The sequence below is a fragment of the Manis pentadactyla genome, chromosome 1 (genome assembly GCF_030020395.1).
Source record: "Manis pentadactyla isolate mManPen7 chromosome 1, mManPen7.hap1, whole genome shotgun sequence".
In the NCBI taxonomy this organism is placed as follows: domain Eukaryota; kingdom Metazoa; phylum Chordata; class Mammalia; order Pholidota; family Manidae; genus Manis; species Manis pentadactyla.
Window position 1 is genome coordinate 151,267,768 of NC_080019.1, and position 19,609 is coordinate 151,287,376.

General features: G+C 33.8%; 1 protein-coding gene and 1 long non-coding RNA gene across 6 annotated transcripts in view; one reads left to right on the forward strand and one right to left on the reverse strand.

The window, feature by feature from the left end:
- The window catches only part of EPHA3 (EPH receptor A3), a 376,254-nt gene that overhangs the window by 337,960 nt on the left and 18,685 nt on the right, over nucleotides 1-19,609 (forward strand). For 4 of the 5 annotated variants that reach the window (XM_036898999.2, XM_036899008.2, XM_036899016.2 and 1 more), the window contains 2 exons: nucleotides 14,502-14,651; nucleotides 16,158-16,351. In XM_036898999.2, coding sequence (XP_036754894.1) covers nucleotides 14,502-14,651; nucleotides 16,158-16,351 — 344 coding nt within the window. Of the gene's footprint in view, nucleotides 1-14,501; nucleotides 14,652-16,157; nucleotides 16,898-19,609 lie in introns of those variants that run through there. The other variant, XM_057501930.1, reaches the window with a different exon arrangement.
- LOC130683674 (uncharacterized) overlaps nucleotides 1-19,609 on the reverse strand; it is a 208,986-nt gene that overhangs the window by 16,914 nt on the left and 172,463 nt on the right. The gene's annotated exons all lie outside the window — the stretch shown is intronic.

Sequence of the window (19,609 nt, forward strand, 5' to 3'; positions counted from 1 at the left end):
TTACATCTAGTTTTTCAGTATTTCATACAAATGTGTAAGTGACCCATTTGCCCTTCATAACTGCTTGAGTCTGATGATTTCCCTATGATACATTTCTAAAAGTTGATTTTCTGTGTCGAAGAGTCTATTCTTGTTTTCAAAGCATAGTTCAGTGTATTACTGATAAAACTAGATATTTTCATTATTTTTAGTATTTACTTACTGGTTGTAAGAAATTGTATCTAATTGTTTTAATTTGTGTCACTTTGATTCAAAATGCATTTGATTATTTCTTCATATATTTATTGGTATATTTCTTTGAAATATCTTTCTTTAGAATTTTTTTATGAAATACAATTTTTAAAATAAAAATATAACAGTCATTACTGATGATACTACCTAAAATAACCAACTTTAACATTTTAATTTTATCCTTCCAAAGTATGTTTCTATGCTTTTTAATATGTAAAAATTTACCAAGTGTGCATATAGTTACAAAGAGTGGGGTCATACTATATATATTGACAAATAAAATGACATCCACTTATCAATAAATCCAGTATTTTCTTCTTTAAATTTAAGTTCAATGTTGCCTTGTAATCTTTTCAAACTTAAAGATTTTTAAACTTTTTAAACTTAAGATATAAAATGTAGAGTTTTCTAAGTGGTTAAATATTAATTTTATAGTATCATCAAATAATCATAGTACTCCATTTTGTCCATGTACATAGTTTATCCATACACACTGTTAATTGGGCAGAATTCCAAAGTTATGATGTTATTTATTAACAATACTTTGATGTACATCCTGATTATAGTTCATATCTTTTCAGGATTATCCTGAGGATAGGTTTCTAGAATTAAAATTGCTGAACCAAAATGTGTGCAAATATATGAGCATTTTGATGTACAAATCACCTGGTTCTTTTCTATATGGTCTGTGATTGATTCTTACTCTGAATGGTAACATATAAAGTAGCCTATTTGTCCATACTATCACACCAGCCAAGAGAATGGGCAGTTTTTTAAAAGTCAGTTTTTGCAGTTTTCTTTTTGTTTAATTCTAGAAGGTCATTTAAAAAAAAATCATTATTTTTTGACATTATCAATCTCGACAGTTCCACTAAGACTGTCACATGGCCTCAATAGCACGTTCTGAAAAAGAGCCCAATATGTCAGACTGAGTTTCATAAGCAAATAAAGCCACAGTATTAAAACCATAGACATTCAGAAGCACAATGTCCCAGAGATGTTCCTAGATGTGTTTATTTAGGAGTCCAAATCCTCCTCATGGCTTTATACATTATGCCCCTGTTTGCATTGCCCATTTTCAATTAGACTCTGTCATGGATTCACTTGTTTATAAATCTAAGTATTAAAAAAAAATGTGCCCTGCATGAAAATGATGTTGTTCTTCAGAACACAGTTCATTAGAAACAAAAGAAATAAAAGAAAATTTTACAGCTAGCATCTAGTTGAGTTAAATCTGTAACAGTGACTATGACAACACAGTTCTGAAAATGTGATGAAATAGCAAAACATGGGTAAATATTGAAGTAGTGCTTTTTAATGCTCCTTCTCTGATCTTCAGAAAAATTAGTCAACATTCTGCAGCAAAGCATCATTTTAATGACTAAGTTATCAACCCAGGAGACACAATAAATGATAATATATTTACTGTTTCAAGGAGTGTTTTCATTCTATGTACTGCTGCTCTGCATCCTGAGGCTGTTCTTCATGACCTTCTGCTACTCTGTGAGCTTTTAACTTACTCCCTGAAAGTATGTTCCTTGCGGGCATTGTCCTTGTTACAATCACCCTATCAAGGAATTATTTCCAGTTTTACTATAAAGTATTAGGCAAAAAGGCCTTTATTTGAAATATTAAATTTCTGGTAGTTCTGTCTGGTTTTAATCTCTGTGCTATTATCCCATTTTTAAACAAGAGTATCCTTGTCCCTAATACTAGTTTTGATTTCTAGGATATGTGAGGGAATGATTTATCTTATAGGAACTTGGAAGATTCATCAAATCTAGATCATCTGCTCTTTGGAGAATGTGTAGGGTTAACTTTCAGAGCGTCATTTGCACTCTTACTTTGTCAAGACCACAGGGCCCAGAAGACCATTTCTTGAACCTTAGTAGAAGATGTTGTGTCAGATGCTCTTTAGTGTTTGTGAAAAAGAAATGCAACAGGCTCTTTGTATTTCTGTTTCATTCTCAGAAGATTATTAAAGCCACACAAACCAAATGTGTTCATTCATTACCAAAAAATAGCTGCTTAGAATTCTTCAGTATTCATCCTTAGAACTCTTCAAAAATCTAAGTGTGTCCTGACTTCCTTTTGAGAAGCTGTAATTTGTATCTGCATTTCTAGAATAATTTAGAAATCTTCAACTTAATCTCCCATAATAAGCCTTGTTTGGTACAATAATTTTATAATTTACCTAACAATATGAGGTATGGTTACAAAGCAATAGGACTGCTGTTCTGTTTCTTAAACAAACGAGTGAATGTTGTCATAATAAGTTGTCTTGGGAATTTGTTCTTATGAAAGAACACTGCTGTTGCACAAATGGTTTGGAAATTCTTATTTTGAAATTATCTTTAAAACTAGATTGTTTGAATGATGCCATCACTTAAAATTGTTTAAGTGTATAGTAGTTTGGGAAACAGACTTGATTGAGATAAAAATCTTTGGTCTCAGTAAGCTTATAGTTAGTTAATAAATAAGTAGATTGTATATTTTACCTTAAAGCAGCATTATTCAACTTATTTATTTGATTTAGCATGCTATGATTATGGTTATTTAAAAAAAAAGGAGTTCTGCATTTCAAACAATGTGCCAAGGCATTCTTTTTGGATAAACCCATTCTGGTTAATCTGCTCTAAAAAGCTAATCATATTAGTTTAGTCGCACTTAACACATTTTACCTAGCCTCACTCCAATTCAGAAATTAGCATTCAGTGTCTCCCTGCATTAAACCTTTGCCGATTGCTCCTTTGTAAGTTCTTGCCTTTAGTTAGAGGCTAATTGCACTAAGGAATCATGAGAGGCATTTGATTCAGTAACACTGAATGGATGTAGCGTGTCTTCTGCTCTCATTTTTAAAACATTCTGTAGTCCACAGGCAGGGTAGAAGAGTAGAATAGTAATCACATCACCTAATTTTGTATTTTAAATTTCTTAAACTGGAGGTAACATATGAACAATTGAGGGAAATTCTTAGCCTTAACCTTAAAACAATTTATCAGACATTTTTCCTGTGCTACTTCTGATACTGACTAAGAGTATCATGGGTTTCCCATCCTTTATGGGCTCAATAGGATGCCTGAAAGGAAAGGGTCAACTAAGATAATAATATACACTTTCTGCGTTTTCTTTTTCATAAAAATATTGGGTAGGAAATCAGAATATCTTTCAATATTCGTTTTTAGTTATTTCTCACTTCTCATTACTGAGTTATGCAGAAATCCCAAGCATTGACACTTTCCATTTTACAGTATTTTTTATGTGTTACCTTTGAAAATTCCACTGTACATTTATGGGATATTGAGATTGAGAAAGGTATAGTGCTTTAGTATTCTTAAGAAAACAGTTCAATCTTTCAGACCTCCTGAAAATCTCTTAAGCACACCCAGAAATATTTAAATGACACTTATAGATTTTTTATCAGAAAAAAATACCTCAACAACTAAATAAATATTTAAGTAGTTAATAAATAATATAAAATTATGTAATGTAACATATTTTGCAGAAAGACCTTAAAAGCATAACTGCAGCTGTTTCCAAAAAGCTAAAAATCATCTTGAAAGGCCCTGGATTTTATTTGGGATGGTTATGATTGGAGCATTAGCTTTGCAAATTTAAACCACCAGAGAATTTTTGTTGTTGAGGGAAACAAACAAAACAGAATTCCCTGTCTTTGCTTTCCCATCATGTGAATTTCAAAGTATAATTATGGCATATTTTCGATTTTTTTCTGAACTAATTTTTTATTTTATTTTATTTTAACAGAACCATAGTATTACTCAGGAGAACTGTCTGCCATTGAATAGTTTTTATATGTGCATGCATGCATCTATGAATATGAACATTCTTATATTCATATGTGAAGCAGATGGGATCCAAAATTCCAACATATAGTGCTCAATTTTCTCTACACAATCAAGTTAGAGAATATACAGATTTTTACTAATTTATATGTAGCAGCACATAAAGTGAGTCCAGTTTTCAAGCCCCCAGATTCATTTTAGGGACATAATTACCACATAAACTGATTTGAGAAATTTAAGAAAACCAGTTGATTTGTTCATGGTTATGTTCTTCATTATCAGAAATTTTTTTTTAATTTCTGTTCTGAAGATGCATACTAAGTATTACCACTTGGATTTTTATATTGGATGAGAAGATTCTACTTTTTGTCACATTGCCCTATGGCCAGTTAACATCTGTTTAATTTTTATAAGATAAAACCAAATAAAAAGTTATCAGAGGCACTGTGTATTAAGTAACAGGAGAAAGAAATCTTATGTTACATATTTTTTTTTATTGTTTAGCTCTGTGATTCTGCCAGGTTGATGCAAAAATATTCTATTACAGCTTTGTCTTATCTAATTTCATTTGCAAGAGAAAAAAAATAGTTAATTCAAGTGCTTAAAAGCCATGTGGTTAAGTATGCCTGTGCAGGATAATACCATTCTAAGAACATAAATAATAGAAAACGTGAGCCTTTGTTCTGTAGGACTCTCAAGGACTAAAAACTATGCATATCTAAAACTGTTGTGATACAAAAAAAAGCAATTATATTTTTTGATAAGTAATGCATGTCATATGTCATTTACACATGAATGAAAAAATAAGTAAATATGTAATCAGTGGCCTTCTTGTAGTAATGCATTTTAAGATCTGAATCAAAATAAATAACATCAATCACAAACTTATGCCCTACTCTCTTAGGATCAATATGAATATGCCTTATGTGCTTCACAAAGTAAAGCCACATATTTAAAAATTGGAGAACTACAGAAGATTTAGTAATTTCAGTTGTCAATGTTGCATCAGAATTTAATTAGGGATATAGTAGTTTCTAGCCACCCATTTCAGAGAGATGGGTAGGACAAATATTTTAACAAGTGAAAATAATCTATCCAGATTTATATGAAGACAAACCACAACTATAATTCTGGAGTGGAACATAGGAGTGAAAGATTGTGTGTAATTGTATTACACACAGTCTCTAGCAGGAAACTATTTACTCTAAAATGCATCATTCATTCATTCACTCAACAAACATTCAGTGCCTACAGTATACTAGGCACTGCTCTAAGACCTGAGGACCCAGAGATAAATAAATTGCCCTATATTTCAAGCAGTTATTTACTAAACATATACATACAAGAGAACCATTGCCATCATGTCTAGTCAGATTTGTCTCAGCTGGTATTTATGAGATTTTCAATGTGTCATTTCATCTCTATTTTTCAGTCCTCAGTTTACTTGAGTTTTGTACTTTTTTGAGGGTTAATTAATAGAAAAAATCTAATATCATTTATATTTGTATTATTTTTATTGCTAATACGTAGTATTCCTGCCATATTAAATAGATCTTTCTGACTAATAAATTTGCTTCTTTGGAAATTTTGCAAAAAATTCAGACTTTCTGAATGAGTTTCTCTAACCTTAAAAACAATTATGAATTCAGTCTATATAAAACACAAAATTAAACATTTTGAACCTCACTAAGCCTTGAAAAGGGCTGCACGCCTCATAGGATCTATCTTTAGCCTTATCCCTAGATTTTTGCGTTGTATTTGTTGACGACAAACATTATACTTCAGATGACCTAATTTCTATATTGTATTATTTGAGTGCAAAAACAACAGAAAAGTTGCTTACACATAATTCAATACCTAAATAGCCATAGATTTAGTTAGAATTCAAAGTAAAGGCTTTCCTATATTTTAAGAAGTTATTAAGTTTTTCACATACTGTTGAAAAATTTCAAAAGTTCAAGGGATAGTTTTTTGCAAACCTAAGAGATCATTTGTCTGTGATCTCTTGTGGCAATTAACATCTGCTGGAACAATTCTCTCAGTGGCTTTTAGGTTTGAACTACCGGGGATTAGAACAGATGCTTCCCCTGGGAGTCTCCTTGGACTGCCTCCACCTTATTGTCTCCTGTTGCCTACAGTGAGTGAAGTTTAGTTTCTGACAATAGATAGATGATAAATCCTCGAGTCAAATGATTTATCTCTATAGTTCCCCTTCTAACCTGAGAAGCCAATATTTGCCTCCAGGTTAAACACTCAATTACTTAGGTTTTACTAAGATAAACTCTCCAAAGTCCTTTGTTACTCTAGGTATGACCTGACAGAGCTCAGAAGCAGCCAGTGTGAACTGTAGATCAGCAAAGCTTTCCTAAATCAGCAGGGAGAGATTTTTATATATAACTAGAGAAAAATTTGGGTAGATATGAGATATTATCCTTCAATGTCCAGAGATTTCAGCAATTAACACTCCTTTTCTTTAGAACAAGGCTTGAAACCCCACAACCCATAGCGAATGAGCTGACTCCAGTTAAGCGCCTGAAAAAGTCAGGCTTTTAGCCAAATGTCTCATTTGAACTGTCTGAATTCATTAAGCTTAGAGAACTCAATAGCAGGATCTTTCAAGAACAGGTTTACTGTGCGCTTCCTACTCTAATTGCTGTCTCTGGGTAAAGTGAAATAGGTTTTGGACTACTTCAATTTATCCTGCATTAGCGTTTAGCATTTATGTAATTCCTCTGCCCAGAGAAGCCCTAATATTTTTACTTGTACCATCTTATTCTTCTCCTTTAACTTTTCTCTAAGAACTCTATAGAAGTAAACCTAGACATGATACCTAATAGATATGCAGTTTAGTCCAAAGTTAGGATGATCTTGAATAAGGGTCCAAAGTAATGAACATTGAAAATGTCCAGCATCCTTGATATTCATGTTGGGTTAAGATAGAAATTTGAAAGTTGAAAGAGCTAAGGTTCACAAATCAGCACAGCTGTTAGATAAAATTTAAGATAAATTCAAGTTTTATATTCCCCATGATCCTCCTTTTATGAATGAGAAGATATCTGCACAGAGAGGTTAAGAAACTTGGCTGAAATTAAATAGAAGGCAAAACTTAAATCAGAAACCAAGACTCCCGATTTTAACTGAATTTAAGAATCCCAATGGAACAAGTGACCATAATCCCCTTGTACTCTTAATTACTGAGCTATACATAAGTGACACATCAGTCCTGGGAGAAACTGGCTCTAGGTTTGGCACTGCAAATATGGGGAGCAAGCATTAACTTCTGATCTGTTATGTTTGGACTGGCAGTCCCTCTGCAATTGAGGTTTTAGACACACTCCATATGCTGTGATTCTGGGCTTGCTCCAGGCAATTGGAAACTTTTCTCAGGTTCATAAATATCTCGGGAGCTTACATGTGGACATAAAGACCACCTTAAATGAATGCTTCATTTCAAAATATGTTATATATTGTAGAAGACATACCTTCATAAATTATTTTTATACTAACTAGCTATGCTTTACAATACTCTGAATACCTAGTAGCATTTTGCCAACCAAACTTCAAATTGTCAACTGATTTCAAAGTTTTAGTTTATTAATAATAGAAAGGTTTTGCTGTGGCCAGAAAAGACTGTGCCAAATTATGACACTGTTTTCCCTCATCAAATGCAAATTTTTGGATAGACCACTGAAGGATGTGTTTGACAGTAACTTGAAAAGCATCTACAATTTTAAAATGGGCCATATATATATATATACTGAGAAAATAATTTCTGAAGCCAGAAAAGAACAGAAAAATGTCAAGCAATATGAGCCTGAATTTCTTGAGGTGGTGGAAAGGAGAGAAAGACAAATTTTTGTGGTCCAGTCAGGAACAGAAGTATGAATGAATTCTTCAATGGATTACTTGTAGAAAATTTAGTGAGTCAGACTCTTGCATATTCAATTTATTTTATTTTGATAGTCTCAGATCTGCAGATGCTCAGCTTGAAGGCAGAGAGCCTTATCGTGAAGTGTGACTAAATTAAAATTTATGGGCCCCAGCTTCTTCTTTCACCCATATTTCAGAACCAGATCAGGCCCTCTAGGACTGGCATCCAATATCTCATTATGCCAGTAATATTTATGTTTTTGTGGCCATAGATTGCTCTTACAGTCACAACTTATTTCTTACTAAAATCATTTTAGTAGGAAAAAGGGATTAATGTCTCTCTCTGACAAAGAAATTGGTGCTTAATGTAAGTTTCACTAACAATATGAAGTTATCCCCTTATCGAAAAAGAAAGAAAAACAAAGGAAAAAGTAAAATAAAACACTAAAAAATCGAGGGAAAAATCTCAAAAGAATGTTGTTGTATTTACCAAAACCCAGGTATCAGAAGCTTAGCTCTGATGAAATTGGCTCTTACTTTTCTAGTCTAGAACAAGAATAAAATATCCAAGGAAAGTGTGTGAATGGTGGGGAGAAAAAATTCTACTAAGTTTGCATAAAATCCCAGAAAAACCCAGGAGCTCGTTTGAATTGTTTTCCCTTGCTGACCAAGGTTTGTCACACACCATATAAAACAGCAGCTCTCCAGTGAGGATGATTCTGCTTCCCAAGGGATATATCATTGTCTGGAGACATTTCTGGCTTCACAACTGGTGGATGCTAATGTTCTTGGTGGACACAGGCCAGGGCTGTCAGTAAACATCCTGCAGTGCCCAGCACAGCCTCCATGACAAGGAATTAATCCGGTCTAAATCTTAATGTTGCTACTGTAGAAACACCTTATTTTAAAATTACCCAACATTTATTAAGAATGTGCACAGAATGGGAGTGGGGATCAAGCATCTCTGTCAATTGCTTGTAATTTCTCCTAACCATACTGGATTGTAAGTTGCATGAGGAAATAGAAAATGCACTGACATTTGTGAGGAAATATGCAACAAATTAGGCTTCTGCCATCAGGCTTCTTAGAATATTGAATTGGGGGTTATCACCAACATAAGGCAGCAAGTGTATGCCTTTTATTCCTGTTAAAATTTTATTCTCATTAGCTTCTGACATAACAGTTGAAGTATATAATTTCCTCCCCCCTCCCCATCCCAATGCTCTAAATTTTAAGCATGGCCACTTTATTTTTGGTATTTTGATTTTATTAAGACATCAGTGGAGTAAACAAATACATAGTTGTATCCACCTAGCAGGGAAATTAGTTATATATTTTACTTAGCCTCATCCTCAAAAAGAATGGAGTAATATTCATGCTCATAGGTTAAAATTATTTATTAAGTTATTGGTGATATTTTTAAGTTGGTATATAACCTAACATTAATATTGAAACAGTTGATATGGGATGCACATTGCTTATGGAACCAAATGAAAATCTTTATAGCTTTCTTCAAATTCTAAAATAGTTCATCCACACAACATCCTATATTTTCATAATTTTGTAGGTACTGTAAAAAAATGATGCCTGGTGAGTCTTATATTTACTATTGTTATGAAATTAACAGCATTATTAAATAACGTTAAGGAGAAAGGTCATCATAAAATACAATATTTTTAAAGCTGTCATCATGGTATATATTGGCTTATTCTTAGTATTTACATATATTCTAAAAAACTAAAGACAACATATTATTTTCTTAAAATGAGCTGTATTTAAATGCTCCAAAATTGTCAGGTATCTTCAGTAAAATTTACTACTCTAAGTTCATAAAACAACTAGTCATATTCTCTCTGAACAAATCTACATATTCCTGTAGGAAACAGATGTTGTAAACAGGAGAGGTTGACAATCAAACTCCTGCTTTAAACTGTGGGAATGCAGAGATGAAAGAGGAGGGCACTTACTCCTCTGAACATCCCTGTCTAAGTCAGGATAATTACACAATCGAAGGATCACAGCAGATGGCGTGACCATCCTGGCCTACAAGATTCCCAACTATTCCACCAACAAGTTCTCATTGGACCAGGACATTCAACTGAGAAGTTTGCTAGTTATAGAAGGCAGGGAGGGAAAAGTGTCCCAAGGGAAAAAAAGAGTAGCATGTATTTAGGAGAAAGGGAATTCAATTCAAGTCAGTGAGCATTCATTGAATGCCTGCTCTGCACATTTTCCAAGATAACACCTAAGAAAGAATTGCTTTCTGCATTGAGTAAAGGCTCATGTGGCCTATGTTCATTATTTTAAGGCTTTATAACCAGATGTTCATAGGCTTACGAGTTGGAATTATAGTTTGGAGACACTAATTCTATTTATGGCCAAGGACAGGATAAGAACTACTACTTTAATTTATTTTACCAGTATTGAATATAAAGAATTTGCAACTACAATGTCTAATACAAAGAGTTTGTGATAATACATACATTCACCCTTCCTCAAACACTATGATTTTGCTAGCTTGGAATCTCTTCTGTAGTTTAGTTTCAAATTGAGTGGGTACATTGTTGCCTTACTTTCTTTCATTTAAAGCCAGATTGACTTGATATTGTTTATCAGTCATGGAAAAGGAAACAAGTCTATAAAATTCTTCTTACTCTGATTTATTTTCTGCAACAGTAGCAACAATTGCTATTGGCCCCAGTTATTCATTTAGAATGAGTTGTGTGGGTATCATATAGGAAAATATGAATTAAGAGTTCTGTAATTTAAATAAATATATTTACTTTTAAGCATATGAACTCACTAAATAAACAGTGATCTGGAATTGAGCCCAGCCATTAAGAAAAGAACTAGTTCACAAAAAATTGATCAGTGGAAACTGCTGGATAACTTAAGGAAACATTTAACTTTGCAAACTGGTTTGATTGTTGAGCTGACTAAATGTCACTTATTTACATTTCATGTGTCCAGAATAATATGTTAAGAAATAAAATGAGAGAAACAATCAAACTGCCCCCCTACCTCATGTTTTCCCATAAGGGCAGGAACTCAAGCTTTGATATAGTTAGGAGCCAGAGGAAAACTTAGGTTAAAAACCGAAATGGCAAACAAGTTAAAAAGCTAGCAAGTTTTCCAAAGCTAGCAATAGTACAGAAAGAGAGTTTTGTCCTTGCCCAGGTGACTATCGTGAAATGTGGCCAATATACTTTCCCAAAGTAACACAGTGAAGTAAGAGCCATAATTGGTTAAGAACTAGTGCAAACTTAAAAACAGTGCAAAAATTATTGGATCAGCCTTTGAGCTTCAAGAATTGTTACAATGAAAAGTTTGAAGTTATCATTCCAATGATAATGTGTGTGTGTGTGTGTGTGTGTGTGTGTGTGTGTGTTTGACAAGGTGCAGAAATTACAAAAAAATATTAGCAAAAGAGTAGAATTCAAAATTATGTTTTCATTAAAATAATTTACCATACATTTTTCAAACATTTTTCCTTTTGGTGTGGGTTTTTGAACAGCATTTTGATAAGATTTACACAGTAAAAGCAAAGGGAGAGCACTTGACTGGAAAATCATTCTGGGAATCATTTGCTTGAACATGTAACCATGCTCTACATTTGACAACACACTACAGGGATCTCTTCAAGAGCATTTATATCTGAGTCCAAAACAGCACATGAAAAGATTCTCTATCCAGGCTTAAACACCAGTTGGCTATATCCTTCCTAAAAACATGATCACTTTCCAATACATCACTATTTTAAGAAATTCTATTAAAATATTCTCAATGATCTCCTCTCTGGAAAATAGTGAACAATCACTTAAGATGAGACAACTGTGGGATGTTTCATTTTAACCGTGGTTGAAGTAAAACACAATAAATAGACTTCTTGTTCACGACTGTCATCAAACCTGCTGTTTTTGATCATGTCTGTATTTTAATTTAAGTTAGAGACTTGGTAAGATGGCATGTATCTGTGCCTTATATTTCTAAACAGCTGCAAAGTTTTCATGATGGAAAATACTTTCTTTTTTAGTGCCATTTTTATACTTTAAGTGATTTGGTTCTGGGAACAGGAAAGCAAATGGCAAAATGTCTGTAGCACAGATAAACCATCTAACTGAAATTTCAAAATGTTATCTTTCCTTTGCTCCATGAATTCAGCTTTGTTTGACTTCTGGTAATCCTCAGTTCTTTAAGGAAGAGAAAATGTGCCCAGGGATATCACTGGGCATTCTAAATAGATTTTGTTACATGTCACATGTATAATTCTGTTTGTCAAAATTAAGTGTTAGTATTTGAATCCTTAAAACCAAACGATCTCTAGGCACATGCACATTAGTTAATTTTAGAGCTTAAAATTTTTTATCATTGTTATTTTTAAGATTGAATGCATTGGCAGAGTAAAAGGCAACATTAGATCTTCTGAATTTAAATGTGAAAAAAGACCCTTTCAAATTCTGTTGTAAAAAAAAAAGTATAAACTATAAAGAAGAGAGTGAATGAGTCACAGAGTGAGAAAGAAAAGAGGAAACTTCAAAGACCTTATGCCCTCTCATCTACGTGACTGTCGAAATTGTCTCTTCTGTGTTTCTGGGCATGCTGTGCACTGTAGTGTGTCTCACTATCTCCCTAGGCTCTCCTTGGTCTGGCTCCCTTGTGTCCAAGTTGATTTATTTTACTTCACCTGTATAAATCGGCAACTACACTTAGGCTGGCAGCTTCTTATGAAGGCTGTGCTCAGTCCCTCCTCTGTGCTCACTTCTCTACAGCCTCATGGACTCTTCAAGAGCCAGTATAAGCTCTAGCTCCTTCGAAGATCTGCTGGTGGCACCCCCTCTGAACAGCTCCCTTGTATAAAAACATCAGAGAAAAGTATCAAGTTCACTGAGATAGTTCCAATCGTATATACCACTTTCCTTTGCAGGATAATCCCTTCTCAGTATCCCTGTTACTAAATCCCAGCCAGCCTCTTCCCATCGTCTCACATTGTATTCCTCCACACACTCTGTAGGGTAATCACACTGGAAACTTCTTCCAGAACATACATTTTCCTTCTCTGTGCTTTGATGTATGTCATTTCCCTCAGAGTACAGGAGTGTTAAGCTAAAGTTTCTCGTACCTTTTCTGTGTGGGGGAAATATGCTAAAGATTTTACTGAGATTTGTCATTTGGCCCCACAGTGATGCTATGAACCAGAACTATTACTTTCCTAAATAACAGATGAAGAAACTCAGGCATAATGAAGTTTAATATTTTACCTCCTAAGTTGCTGATCCTTTTCTCTAAAGCAATATATTGCCCTCCTTAAGCATTATTTCAAAACCAGTGAAGTGCTATGAGTTGCAATGTCAAAGTAACACATTTTGATGAAATGGCTTAAGATTTGATTATGTGAATTCTTTGGAACATCCCTCTCTCTTTTCTTGTATCAAAAACTGATCCATCTTTCCAGGCTCAATTCTAATGTGACTCTTTAGTCTTTCTAGTGAGAATCTCGGCTCCGTGCCCTGCATCGAAGCAGGCTTCACTACTGCCTTCCTACTCACTGTAAGGTCTAAGACCAGCAGGGTCAGCAGAACCTGGAGCTTTTTAGAAAAAAGGCAACACTGGAACTACTGAATCAGAATTTCCATTTTAATGGGAGCAAGCCACAGATGATTCATATGCACTATAAAGTTTGAGAAGCAAAGCACTAGATTATTATTTCTTTCTGCATTTAGTTATTCAAAACAACTGATTATCACTCCTATTTGCCTGATATTTTCCAAACAGAGGGCTCGTATGTTATTTATATTTGTCTCACCCAGACTGACTAGAATAATACTTCCCATATGCTTGCTACTCGGCACATCTTTATTAAATGTATTTATTAAACTGAGAGCAAATTCCATGGGAGTTATACCTTCATATTGCCCATAACTCATAGAAGCAATATTCTCCTCTAGACTAAGTTCTGGGAATGTAGTTATTATATCTATCAAGTTCATATGGTTTCTACCTAGGACATGGAAGGTACTTCAGTGATTAATGATGGAGTGGGGCACTAAGTAAGTTAATCAAGATGATTGTTAATGTATTGAAGAGTGTTTGTTAAAAGTATAATTTATTTTTAATTTATTTAGTTAACAAATAACTGAGGATGTATGTGTCAAGGAATGGCATAAGTGCTTTGAAAATATTAACTTATGCACATTCTAAACTAAGGTTGCCTGATCAAGCATAAATCTGTGCTAAATCAATATTGATTGATTTGAGATGCCTCATTCAATTCTAATGAATGACGTAGCACATCTACTTCAGGTTGTGTTGTTACAGATGAATAATTAATGTGCCGTAGCAGATATAAAACAGCAGCAGTTAAGCAGTTTTCCATTTTTTTTCATTTCATCAAATTGATTGGAAATAAATATTGCAGAAAATGGTATGCCTCTCACTTCTGCTTGATATTAAATTAGAATATTAAGATATATCACCAGAATCTCGTGTTCTGTTTCAGAAGAGAAATACTCTGACAAATTCAGTCAGATTTCAGATTATACTATTTATTATATCTTTCATGCATTGATCATGTATGTCCATGTGATTTAACATTCCCAGGGAGGGAAGATCCCAATCCGATGGACATCACCAGAAGCTATAGCATACCGCAAATTCACGTCAGCCAGTGATGTCTGGAGTTATGGGATTGTTCTCTGGGAGGTGATGTCCTATGGAGAGAGACCATACTGGGAGATGTCCAATCAGGATGTAAGTATTTGTAGTCTATGAGTTATGGGTTCAGATTAAGAGATCAAGCTGTGCAAGGAAGTGGAGCATAATGAAACCAGGTGGCTCCCAGTTTGTCACATTGAAATAGAATACTTAGAAGAAATGAAATAGTTTCTAAGTCTTGCAAAGATATTAATTACAACTTTACATTTTTCCCTCAAGCAGGGGTTTAGAAATAAGAAAACGAAGATTTTTGTAACAAGAACATAATAAAATAAGCAATCAATGAGATAATCAATAGATACCAAAGACTGCTTGAAGTATTTTTGTTACAAAATTGTTTCTATATAACATTAGTAAGCTGCATGTCTGCCATCTTCTGTAGATGTAACAAATGCATCTATGCCAACATTTTGTTAACTTAAATATAGTGTTTCCCAAAGTCAGACGAAACAACCAATCTCTGGCATGTTGTTTATCATAATGTATTAAACTTGCACATGAGTTTACTTATGCAAACTGAAGTTTCTGGATGGAAAAATAATCTTTAGCTTTCTATAATAACTGTGATCTGATTTTTCAAAAGGATTTTTGTTTTCGCATGTCATGTTTTGCTAATGCTTAGTACAAGATGCTGTTAGCATACGGGATCAGAACTCAGAGATTTTTCTTTATGCTTAGCCAGAAACTGTGAGCATGATCTCAAAGATACATAAGTAGGAAAGCTGAGATGCTTTCAGTTATTTCCTGCTCACCACATATAAAATTGCTTCTAATGTATTTGGATATAAAAACCTTTCTGTACTTTGTCAAACAAGCTGTTTTTATAATGTTGCTGGGAAAATCAGACTCACTTTTCCACATCTCTATTTTCCAAATTCTCTCTGTCAGAGAATCTCAAAGTGTGGTCTCTGACCCAGCAGCTTTAGCATGGCCTAGGAATTAGTAGAAATGCAGATTCTCAGGCCTCTCCCTATACATATGTAATCAGAGGATATTGTTCTGTATATTAATAGTCCTCCAGATGATTCTGATATAAACTTTGAAAGTCACTGTTTATGAAATTTGAAAATACTAATGAAGTAATAATTACTTAATTGTGCAACACATAGGATTTTACCAAAGGAACCTACGTTTTAGAAGGTAGTATTTGAACTGTGGTATAACTGGTGTATATTGGTATATATTGTTTTATTCTGCATTTATATATGAAAAAGATTCCACAGAACTCTGGATTACCAAATAATAATTTCTTAAAACTCATTTAACTTCCTGTACCATAGAACATTTCTTGTTACTGATTTGAAAATTATCTTTACAAATTTTTTCTTTGCTAAATTTGCTTTCTTTTCATCTTCCTTTATATAACATTTTCTCACATAAATAATTGCTTATTTGTTTGATAAGCTGTTATCCTTTAAAGCAGTTTAAAATGAGAGAACAATTACACTTAACTTTAATATATTCATATTAATGTGCCCTGCCCGTGAAAAAATAAAAGAAGTCCCACCTCTTACATTCCTGGAAACTTTGCTTCTCACACAGGTAATTAAAGCTGTGGATGAGGGCTATCGACTGCCGCCCCCCATGGACTGCCCAGCTGCGTTGTATCAGCTTATGCTGGACTGCTGGCAGAAAGACAGAAACAACAGACCCAAGTTTGAGCAGATTGTCAGCATTCTGGACAAGCTTATCCGGAACCCAGGCAGTCTGAAGATCATCACCAGTGCAGCAGCAAGGTGACACACTGGGTTTTGCATTCTGCATTCTGTGAAATGAAGTATTGTCTATCTCTAAGGTGTTAATTCTTCTCCCACTCCCCCAGCTGCAATCATGGAAAGTAGTATTCTTGACGACTGGAGAGAAGTATCTTTAAAAAACAAAAATGAGGAGACATTCTTATGCTATTTAATTATAATGATAACATCTGAGATATTTTAACTTCCATATTGATGAGGAGTGAGTCTACATTGAGTCTTATTTAAGTCTTTGGGAAATAGGAACCCTGGACACATAGCTTCTTTTCACTCTCTACTATTTAAAAATAAAAAAAGGAAAGTTCCTGAAGTGATGGGGACCCCTAGCAAAGCCTTGAGTCATTCTTCATTAAAAACAAGGCTTCAGTGATAATAGCATTACTTCTACAACATTGTACTGGCTAGCAGAATGCAATTTCCTACAACTTCATTAAACAAGTATTTGTTTAACCCATATTGTGTGCCAGTTACTTTGTTAGACACTGTTGAGAAAAATACTTAGAGTAAAATAATGTCCGTGTCTCTGAGACAGCAACACAGGTGTCAGTACATCACAGCTATAATGCAATCCAGGATACATGAAATCCATTAGATTTTATGCATATTTCTTCCACTTAGGAATCACTGGGTTCTTCTAATAGTTTTGAGGAATGTAAATTAAAGTGTTCCTACAAAGAGCAGCAGAAGAAGTGTGGAAGGAAAGATGAATTTTGTCAGGGACCATAAGAAGAGCTTTTCAGATAAACTAAAGGCACAGCTCTCTGTTTTGTTTAATGATTACTATTCTCATTGTACATGGAAGAGGAAAACAGTTCTTTTACATTTTGATGATGATTGCACTTACAGGAAAATTTCAGTTTTAGTAAAAGACTTATGCTTAGTGTACACATAAATCCATAGTATCAAGTGATATGTATAAATACTACATAATGAAGATTTACTGTGACCCATGTGTATAACATAAACCTTATTGGAGGGAGTTTTCTTGTTTCTATTTTCCACATCTGCTGTCTTTACTGACAATCACCGAGTTATGACTTTCAAGTTGATAGAGCATTTGCTAACACACTTGATAATAGAGTACATGATTCTTTTTACCTGAATGAGAGCAATTATATTGAGCCTACATGATCCAGTTTTTACACTGTATTCAAGTAAGATGAATAAGGGGAATCTGAACCGAAGTCTTAATATCGGTATAAAAAATCATAGATCATTTGTTGGTAATAATGAGGAGTGCTGAGACTGAATTTAGTGATACATCCTTAGAAGGTAAAATTGTCCATAACATATCCTATCCTATATGAATGAATCTCTGAATTAAAACTCACAGGGGGAGACTGTACAGACTCTTGGAAATCCACCTGACAGTTTAACAACTAACAGGATAACAAACCTGTCCTTCCCTGGACCATACGGTCCTCATTGTGCACCCTGAGGCCATTTCTTTTGATCTTTACTCAATAGCAATCATGGCAAAAAAAAAGAACATCTTTTCAATTATTTCCATATCATAAAAAGACATTCAAACCATTTCCATAGGATAATAGAGTTAATATAAAGACTAAGTCATGTAATATGATCAAGGGATACTTAACTCCAATTTTATGTGGGAAAATAATCTTAATATCAGATCACAGTATGTCAGAATATACCCTAGAATCCAAATTTTAATATACATCTTAAATTCACTTTTCTATTCTTTCTGAATATATTGAATATTTTCCTCTAATATACATTCTTTAATTCTTGAATAAATTCCATGTATTTTGTCACAAAACATACAATTTTAGGGAAAATATTTTTCTAAGAAGTGCTATCCATATGAATTCACTAAAATATTAAAGTTTTGGAAATTGGGTTCATAAGTGACTTCTTACCATTAAAATACACAACTGGGCAGATTGTGTCATTATATGTTTATTAGCAACAATCTCAGATTACCATATACCAGTGTCAAGAAATCTTTTCTCCTTTAGAAACTTTGTTTTTCTAGTTTTGACAAAGATCAAAGGGATGTCATCCTTTTTCATAACTGATTAAATTCATTCTCTTTCCCCTTTAATTTTCCAGGGATGTCCTTGCCACATACTTTTGAGAAAATACCATCAGATGGAATTCCAGCAGCAAAACAAAAATATTATAGTTGCCTGCATCCACCAATCTTGTCCTTATTTCTTCTACGTATGAGATAGGAAAGTCCTTCTTTTCTCTAATTACATGAAAGGAAGAGAGACATGTCCTACACTTATTAAAAGAAGATCTTTCCTCTTGCTCTCTCACTCTCCCACAATCTCTGTTTCTCTCTTTCTTTCTCTCTTTTGTAAACATACAACTATGTGGTTCTATCTCAAGGTACTGAGTCAGAATTTCTAGGAAGGGGAAATGGAATTTGGATGTTTGATAAAAACTCTAGGTGATTTTTATCATCAGGAGCATTAAAGAGATGCTGTCTGTCAACATTACCTCTGCTAGCCCCATATCTCTGCCAACTATCTCCTTATTTTTCTACCGCTCTTCACAAACTAATTAAGTAAGAGTTTCACAGACATCTCAAATATAATACTCTGAAATTTTATCTTTTTATTTTCTCCTGATAGCTTCATCTTTCCACTGCCTTCCTAATTTAGTTGAATACATTAGCACCTATTTGTTTGCTTCATCAGGATTATCGCAATTCTTGGCACCTCCTTCTTGACCTCCACACTTTGATCTAGAAGGTCACTGAGTTGGTATGATCATCTCTCTTTCCACTGCAAACACTCTCTTCGATGACTTTCACCCCTTCTGACCTAGACCATGGCAGAGGCCTCCTAGCTGGTCCCCTGCGTCCATTCCTGCCCCTCTCCAGACTCTTTTCACATAGCCTTCAGAATTTTCTTATCAAAATATAAATGATATAATTTCAGTCATCTCTTTATAAAAATCAAAATATAAAAGGATAAGCTCATTAGAAAAAAATCTAAACTTTTTTGATACTTTAAGTTGTCCAACTTCTCCAGTATCATTTGTTTTATTCAAATTTCTTCATTTTTTCAACAAATGCTCCTTATATAATAAGTCTACAGTCTACTATGTCCTAGACATGTGTAGACTATGGAGAATAGTGAAGAAGACAAATATGATCCTACCATCCTGGAGCTTACATTACAGAAGACGGGCTACAAACAATAAACAAATACAGATTATAGGAAGGAAATAAATAGATGGTTGTGATAAATAATAAAGGATGGTTGGGAA